Source organism: Nicotiana tabacum, chromosome 6 (genome assembly GCF_000715075.1).
Source record: "Nicotiana tabacum cultivar K326 chromosome 6, ASM71507v2, whole genome shotgun sequence".
Taxonomy (NCBI): Eukaryota; Viridiplantae; Streptophyta; class Magnoliopsida; order Solanales; family Solanaceae; genus Nicotiana; species Nicotiana tabacum.
Window position 1 is genome coordinate 163273257 of NC_134085.1, and position 8847 is coordinate 163282103.

Here is an 8847-nt window from a genome sequence, read left to right on the forward strand (position 1 = left end):
TCTGCCGCGGTTCCACCGCGGTCGCGATGGAATTTTGCTCAGTACATCTTTTTGCTTCTTTGTGCTCGGTACTTCTTGAGTGAGCGTTTTCTTCACATTATTGCCTCCAAAATACTCCATGGTGTTTCCTCATTTAGACTATTCCCTGCGAAACAAAAGAACACTATTTAGAGCATTTTGTTGGCAATTTGCCTATAAAATAACAATAAAGCATGATAATATTAAGGTGTAAATATCATCTATATAGCCTAATATCAAGAACTACTTAAATTCAATATGAAAAAATCAAATCCATAGATATTCAAGGGAAGTTAATCCCGATTTTGGCTTGAAATAACATATTGAGGTATAGACAGTTAGTGATCATTTGAGTTATAGGACAAGTAATAGCAATCCTCACATAAAAATGTTGGATTACTTTTGTTTCGTGTTTGATTTAAATTCTTATCTTACAATTAACAATTCTAAGAATAGTTATAGCACAATTGTGGTTTTATTTTTATATCATCTTCAATATGAAATAACAATCATGGAATTAATAATGTTAGAATAAAATATTTAAATGACCAAGATGACATTCTTCAAGTCTTACTCCCAATGTTCTTTAGGTAAGGATAAATTATATATATATATATATATCAATTTCTTTCCATTTGTATCTGTTTAAAATTCCAATAAATTCCAATTCAATTTAAGTAGAAAATTCTCTTTCTTCCTCCGTTCATACGTATTTCATACATTCCAGATACGGAGTTGGGTAAAATTTCATGTGATTCAGTAAACAAAATAGAAATGCCATCATTGCTAGATCATTTATCTAATTTATTTAATTAGATGAAGAATGAACTAATAGTGGTATTTTTTGATAAATGGAAAATAAAAAATGCTCGGAGATGGAAATGAGGGAATATTTACAATATCTGGATTTAATCAGATACAATTTGAAGGATTTTGTAGGTTCATTGATCAAGGTTTGACGGAAGAACTTTATAAGTTTCCAAAAATTAAAGATACAGATCAAGAAACTGAATTTCAATTATTTGTGGAAACATATCAATTGGTCTAACCCTTGATAAAGGAAAGAGATGCTGTGTATGAATCATTCACATATTCTTCTGAATTATATGTATCCGCGGGATTAATTTGGAAAAATAGTAGGGATATGCAAGAACAAACAATTTTTATCGGAAACATTCCTCTAATGAATTCCATGGTAACTTCTATAGTCAATGGAATATATAGAATTGTGATCAATCAAATATTGCAAAGTCCTGGTATTTATTACCGATCAGAATTGGACCATAACAGAATTTCGGTCTATACCGACACCATAATATTAGATTGGGGAGGAAGATCATAATTAGAAATTGATAGTTAAGCAAGGATATGGGTTCGTGTAAGTAGGAAACAAAAAATATCTATTCTAGTTCTATCATCAACTATGGGTTTGAATCTAAGAGAAATTCTAGAGAATGTTTGCTATCCTGAAATTTTTTTGTCTTTTCTGAGTGATAAGGAGAGAGAAAAAATTGGGTCAAAAGAAAATGTCATTTTGGAGTTTTATCAACAATTTGCTTGTGTAGGTGGCGATCTGGTATTTCTGAATCCTTATGTAAGGAATTACAAAAGTAAGTCTTTGCTAAAGATTTTCAGGTTACCCTATGGTTATTCAAGGATCCTTTTATGCATTATGTTAGGTATCAAGGAAAATCCATTATGGCTTCAAAAGTGACGTTTCTTTTGATGAATAAATGGAAATTTTACCTTGCCAATTTTGGCAATGTCATTTTTCTCTGTGCTTTCACATAGGAAGGATCCATATAAACCAATTATCCAATCATTCCCGTGACGTTATGGGCTATCTTTCAAGTGTGCGACTAAATCCGTCAATGGTACGTAGTCAAATGTTAGAAAATTCATTTCTAATCAATAATGCAATTAAGAAGTTCGATACCCTTGTTCCAATTATTCCTTTGATTGGATCATTAGCTAAAGCAAACTTTTGTACCGTATTAGAGCATCCCATTAGTAAACCGGTTTGATCTGATTTATCAGATTATGATATTATACCGATTTGGGCATATATGCAAAAATCTTTTTCATTATTATAGCGGATCTTCCAAAAAAAAAAAAGACTTTATATCGGATAAAGTATATACTTCGACTTTCTTGTGCTAGAACTTTAGCTTGGAAACACAAAAGTACCGTACACACTTTTTTGAAAAGATCGGGCTCGGAATTGTTGGAAGAATTCTTAACGTCGGAAGAACAAGTTCTTTCTTTGACCTTCCCGCGAGCTTCTCCTAGTTTGTGGGGAATATATAGAAGTCGGATTTGGTATTTGGATATTTTTTGTATCAATGATCTGGAGAATTATCAATGATTCATTCTTAGATTTTCTAAATGATGAAGAGATAAAAAAAATTCACTATTCTAAAATGTTGATTGTAATAGTAATTAAAGGGTAAATTAACTGAATATTTAACTTTTTAAAGTCTTTCTAATTTCTATAAGAAAGGAACTGATGTATACATAGGGAAAGCCGTGTGCAATGAAAAATGCAAGCACGACTTGGGGAAGGGTCGTAACTTGTTTATTTAATTTAAGATTAACATTTATTTTATTTAACAAGGAATTTATCTACTCCATCCGACTAGTTCCAGGTTCGAATCTCGGGCAACCCACTAGCATAGCGTGGCAAATCATTTGCCAAGGCCATTACCAACAACGGGATTATGTTCGAGATGTCAACTTGAAATCTCGATGAATCGAGGAGAAAAGCATCTACCCTTTCAAAAAAGGATGGAATAGTGACCTGTGGTAAGAGAACCTTTAGCACAAGAGATTAGAAAAAGAATGAATTTATCTTTTTTTTGTTCAATCATTGGATAGAAGGGAAAGACAAGTAGTAAAATTATTCCTCGTTTAGAAATATCCAAATTTTGATGCTCAATACTCCATAGATAGTTCGAACTGTATAAGAGCAATAATCAATTTTCGCTCGAATCGTTTGTAGGGGAACCCTACCTTCTCTGATCCATTCGACTCGTGCAATTTCTTTTCCGTCGATACGCCCCATATTTGTATTACAATTTTAATATAACTTATTCACCAATCAAACAACTCTTAATCTAATACATAAAGTATTTTGACTTCCTTTTCTTGATAAATCATTTCTAGACATGTATGCCTTTTCATATACAAATTTTCTTCAAAAGTATATTCAAGGTAAGTGCAGTCGCATACAACAGTTTCAAATGAACATTAAAAAAGCTAAGAACCTTTGTTATAGTAAATAGTTTTGTCTTTAGATTTTAATTTAATTTTTGAAGAGCTGTATAATGTTTTAGCGGATTTACTTTGTATAATTAAATTTCAACTTTTTTCCCAATAATGAGTAAATAAATTTAGTTGTTGCATACAAATCATAATTTGAATTTTAGACGAGACACCTTTGCCTCCTCACTTTTTAATTTGGACCATTAGGCAAGGCTTTATTAATCCCGAAAACATAGGTTTACAAATCAAATACAAATATATACAGAGAGATACGTAACAAACAAAAGCCATCAATCCTGTCTCATCAGTCATTACTTCTTCTTATTTTAAGCGATAAATCATTACCTGACCAATTACTACTATCATAACAATATTAATTTCAAAATAGTTGAGTTGGAGAGAATTCTATCCACGGTAAAAAAAAATTGTGTTGTGACTATGATAAAAGGTATCAACGTTAGTTTTTAAAAAAATTATTATTTTTTTTTCAAAAATAAGTTCAACCATAAGCAATTACGGTTTTTTTTTAAAACTTTACAAAAACTTAAAAGACATTGGATTTGTTTAAGTTTTTCAAATAGAAAAAAGGATAAAGAAAATAACGATTTGTTGAAAAGAAAGTTCAGATTATTTATTTATTTATTTTTTGCAAAAAAACTTGTTAAGCAAAGATATTACTATTGAATTTAAGATTGGTTTGGAGCATTATTTGGAGGCTGCTAAGTGGTGAAAAGGTTATGTCCAAAAACCCTAAAACTAACTAAAAACACCAGAAATTAACAGAGCAACCCCTCCCACCAGCTCCTCCTCCGCCACTGCTGCCGCAACCGCAACCGCAACCGCAACCACATCCGGCGGTGTCGTAGACGTCAACTGAGTATTCATCTACAGATTGTCTCAGAAAATTCCAGAATTTCCCAAGTATTCCAACCATTCTTCCACTATTTGGGGTATTTGATTGTTTCTTCGAATTGTTTACTCTCGTCCTTTCTATTGTCCGATTGCTTAGATAGTTTCAGCTTATTCATACTTTAGGGGTCAGAATTTCACTTAATTAGAAGAAGAAAATATTTCTATGTGTTGTGAATCCTTAACTGTTATTCAGCTGTTGGAATGACCTTACTTTGCAGCATTTGTTTTGGGATTTTTCTTGGTATAGTGCTTGAGCTTTTCACATTGTACTTATTTGGTGTGATAACTTGCTGAGCCTCTAGCAGCGAAGTTAGTTCCATTCTGCCATGTTTTTTTTTCTTGTTTGCTGTAGAATTAAAGTCTATTATGCTATGTAAATATTAGAGCTTAATATGCTGTCATGAAGGAGCCCGAGACTCAATTGGCTCCCAGAAAGTCAAAGGCATCCTCTTGATGAGGGAATGAATCTTTGATTTTTGAAAGTATAATTTCAATGTCCCTATATCCTTAGTGTCAGAAGGTTTTTGTGCTATTTCAAGCTTTTTCTGTAGGAATTTGTGGTTTTGTATAATTTTTCTACTTCGGAGTTTGAACTCGATTGTGCTTTTTGAAGCATGTTTCGTTTGTAAATCTTGGAGTTTCTATTTTGTGTGATCATGCCAAAGATTGAACTGTGATGCTTATGGTGTTCAAATTCTTTTAAAAAGATGCTTTATTAACATGATTTTTAATTTTCGAATAACAAGCAAAGTTGTAAAACCCATGTCTGTTTTCCTATATGATAGTTGTCCTATGAATTGTGCACAATTGGTGAAGACAAATGTAAAACCATGGTAACTGAAGTAAAATCTGTTATCCCCTGATAAAAGCAATCTGTTATGGCCTCAGTAGATTATACAGGTGGATTAAGATAGTTTATAATTTTTCAATGCATTCTGAGTAGTCTCAGAAGGGTATTTCATCAGTATGCGTTGTCTCCTAATCATGTTTTCCTTTTTTTTTTTGGGTTCTCCTTTTGCAGAGAAACCTCTTCTGGTGCATTGCAGGAAGACACAATTGATATATCCGAAAGAAGCATGGTAATAGGAGATGAGAAAGTGGGTATGCTCCCGAAGCAGAAGAAAAAATCCAAGAAAAGCAATAAGAATGCTGCTACCAATGGTCCAGGAGTGGAAGTGGCTGATGTTGAAATGCTAAATGGTGATTTTAGTTTTGAGGAAGAGAAGTTATCTGTTGTGGAAACCAAGAAAGAAAGGAATAAGGCAAAAATGGAAACTAAAACTGTAGGAGAGAGTGACGATCGTGACATCAAGAAAAAGAAAAAAAGAGAGGGTGGAAAACATCCTGGGAAGTCCATTAAAGGAAGTGATGAAGATGTTGCAATAAGTGTTGAAAAAAAGAAACCCAATAAGTTGAAGAGAAGCCATCAGGATGAGCGAGAGTTACTTCTTGATGCTCCTTTAGACACCAAGACTATTGCTCATGCAAGTGCGAGTGAAACACGAGATAGTAAGAAGGTGGTTGAGGCACTCAGCGAGGTCTCTGGTGGAGATGCAGTAGAGGAGATTAGGAGAAAGAAGAAATCCAAGAAATGCAATAATAATGCTCCGACCAGGGGTGTAGGACTGACAAACAGTGATGTTAGAGCTGTTGAGGGTGATTTAAGCTTAGAGGAAGAGAAGCTGTGTGTTGTGAAAACCAGGAAAGAAAAGGATAAGGTCAATAAGGAAATTAAAGCAGCAGGAGAGAGTGAAGATTATGATGTCAAGAGAAAGAAAGAAAGAAAAAGCAGGACGTTCAATAAAGACTGTGCTGAGGCTGCTCTGAAAAATGTTGAAAAGAAAAGTAATAAGTTAAAGAAAAGCTGCCGGGATGAGCAGGAGACAATGCATCATATCAAGGATGGACAGGGAGATATCATGGCAGAAGTCAATCAAGGTGATATTTCTTCACCTGTAGAAGAGATAGAAGAACAAAGCAGAACAGATAATGGTAATATCAGAAAGAGGAAAAAGGTAATGTTAGGACACAGTTCTGAAGATCCTACACATGAAAAGAGTGAAAAGAGAGTGAGATTCTCTGGTCATGTTCAGATTTTCCCTTCATCCGGTGATCCAAGTGACGAGAATCATGAAACCGAGGAAGAAAATTTACTGCGTGGCAAACGATTCTCGAAACTAGAAGATGAAATTGTCAAAGAAGCTGTTCATAAGTACATAGATATACATAACTTGGGCGAAGAAGGGCTGCACAAGATCTTGAACTCTAGATCTAATCCTGAAGTAAAAGGATGCTGGAAAGAAATAGGGAGTGCTATACCATACAGGCCGTATACTGCGGTTTATTATCGCGCACAGGTCTTGTTCCGAAGGAGTGAGACGCGTAAATGGACTGAAGAAGAGTACGAGATGGTACGAAACTTCCACAAAGAGCACGGGAACAATTGGAAGGTCTTGGCTGATGAACTTGGAAAACATCGGTTTCATGTGAAGGATACATGGCGAAGGCTAAAACTGGCCAATAAGAAGAAAGGACAATGGAGTCAGGAGGAATACCAGACTTTGTTTGATTTAGTAAACACCGATCTGAAACTGAAGCTTTCTGAAGAGAAGAAATCTAAGCATGGGATGTTACGGGATAATATTGCCTGGGGCGCGATAAGTGACAGATTGTCCACGAGAACTGATGCAACTTGCTGCTTGAAGTGGTATGACCAATTAACATCACCCATGGTGGCCAAAGGTGAATGGGCAGATACTGATGACTATCGCCTAGTTGATGCACTTTTTGAGCTGGATGCGAGCTGCATAGAGGATGTGGACTGGGACAATGTTCTTGACCACAGGCCTGGCGAGATATGTCGAAAGAGATGGAACCAAATGGTTCTTCACATAGGTCAACATGGAAACAGGTCATTTGCTGAACAAGTAGAAGTTCTAGCTAAGAGATACCGTCCAGAATTGGTCGAAGTAAGAGAGGCTTGGGATAGTAAACCAGTTATTCCATGATATGGCATTACTCAGCATGGATGTGTCTGTAGAGAGTTGTCTTCAAGTAACACATACCATTGGGATAAACTTCTCCGTCTCTCTCTCTTTCTGTCTCTCATGATTATTGAAAAGTTTTATAAAACATTTAGAAGACATAATTTAGAAGAGGTTCATTTCTGTCTGGTCGAAAGAAAAGGGAAAGATCTCCTCAATGAGATATTGGATTGTTAATCTGCAGGGCAAGAGATCTATCAATTTCAACTGCTACTTGAGATGAAGGTTTTGAGTTTTGACAATGTGTTGTTATCATTGCTCTTATGTTTCTATTCCTTTATTATCTGTAGTGTATCCTTTTTCTATTCTCCAATCTCATAGCATATGGTATGTGTTCAGTACTTAATGTAGTCTTGAAATATCATTTATCACTTCAATAGAGTAAAGGAATACAAAAGCAAAATGGGGATGTAAATGATGAGATGCTTCACTTGATTTTATTTTTCGTTGTGTTTCTCTTACTTTTTTCCAATATTTCCTCACCTTCTGTCAAAAAAAGGTGTAAATAGCTAACTGAAGCAGGTTAGGGTATTTACTTTTCACTAGTAATCTTACTGGCAAAATCTCATACAACAGCTTTGAACGTTGCAGGCTTGCAGCTGTCTACCTTCATTTGTTTCCTAGTAAATATGGCATATATATGCGATGGGTGCTCTCATGTGGAAGACATTTGATCAACCAGCAAATGTAGATGAAAAATGTGCAGGAGTAAATGTTGGATTAATGATCAAAAGAAAAATAAATTTGTTTGATATCCCTCTCAAGTTCATGTTGTTCTAAACTAGCTCTCTCATTAAAATTTTGTAAATATCTTCAATCGTATATATCAGAACGAACATTCTGTCTTGTGAATGTGCAACTCAATTTCCTTCTACATATGATGCACAAAAGGAATAGAGCCAGAATTTTGTCATCCAGCTGTAAATGATGCATGAAAGGTAAATCAACATTGATCCTGTTATATCAGATATGGAACTATATGTATAGGTTCTTGGTGCTGCAATGTTTTATGCTAAAGTGGGTGATGCTGCTACAGTATACACTGGCGATTATAATAGACATCTTGGAGCTGCTCAAATTGATCGGCTGCAGCTGGACCTTGTCATAACCGAGTAAGTAGGTCAACATATCATCTTCTGTCACTGTCACAACCATTCAGGACATTTGCACCAAATGCTTCAGCTTTAGACTGGGGTAAAGACTATAAGATGTTCGCTTCAATAGTTGGCATAATAGGAAAGTATTTATTTATTATAGTTAATTCGAAGCTTGGCTTTGCTTTGTAGTATTTGTGCTTTCTGTTAACTTGATTCCTCCATCTCTGCCAGTGATCAGCAGGGGGACTACTTTCAGTGTTTCGCAGGAAAAAAGGTAAGATGGTGAATGATTAAACCTATGTTGAATCTGACTTAGTGGAGTTATAACAGGAGCTTAGTAGAGTTGCATTCAAAAAAAAAAATATATGTATGGTTGATTTTAGCTTCCTTTAAATGTAGCAACAGTTAATGCAACTACATTTTGTACATAGAACAATATATCTGAGCATAAGCTGTAAAATAAATTATTGGAAAATCAGTTCTCCGCTTTGGAAAGAGCTTTCAAAATGCAAGAA

The 8847-nt window shown here is 34.7% G+C and overlaps 1 protein-coding gene across 3 annotated transcripts; it reads left to right on the plus strand.

Annotated features, from left to right (window-relative positions):
- The first annotated feature begins 3942 nt into the window (after positions 1–3942).
- LOC107793427 (uncharacterized) lies at positions 3943–8847 on the plus strand. 3 transcript variants are annotated; one of them, XR_012710896.1, is made up of 5 exons: positions 3991–4229; positions 5213–7460; positions 7827–8173; positions 8272–8347; positions 8564–8847. XR_012710896.1 is itself a non-coding variant. In XM_016615775.2 (2 exons), exon 2 carries the CDS (start codon positions 5268–5270, stop codon positions 7197–7199), a length of 1932 nt encoding a protein of 643 aa, XP_016471261.1. In that variant the 5' UTR covers positions 3943–4229; positions 5213–5267; the 3' UTR covers positions 7200–7650. The 3 variants fall into 3 exon arrangements, 1 of the variants encoding a protein (XP_016471261.1); XR_012710897.1 differs by having other exon boundaries at positions 4017–4200; XM_016615775.2 differs by lacking the exons at positions 7827–8173; positions 8272–8347; positions 8564–8847 and having other exon boundaries at positions 3943–4229; positions 5213–7650.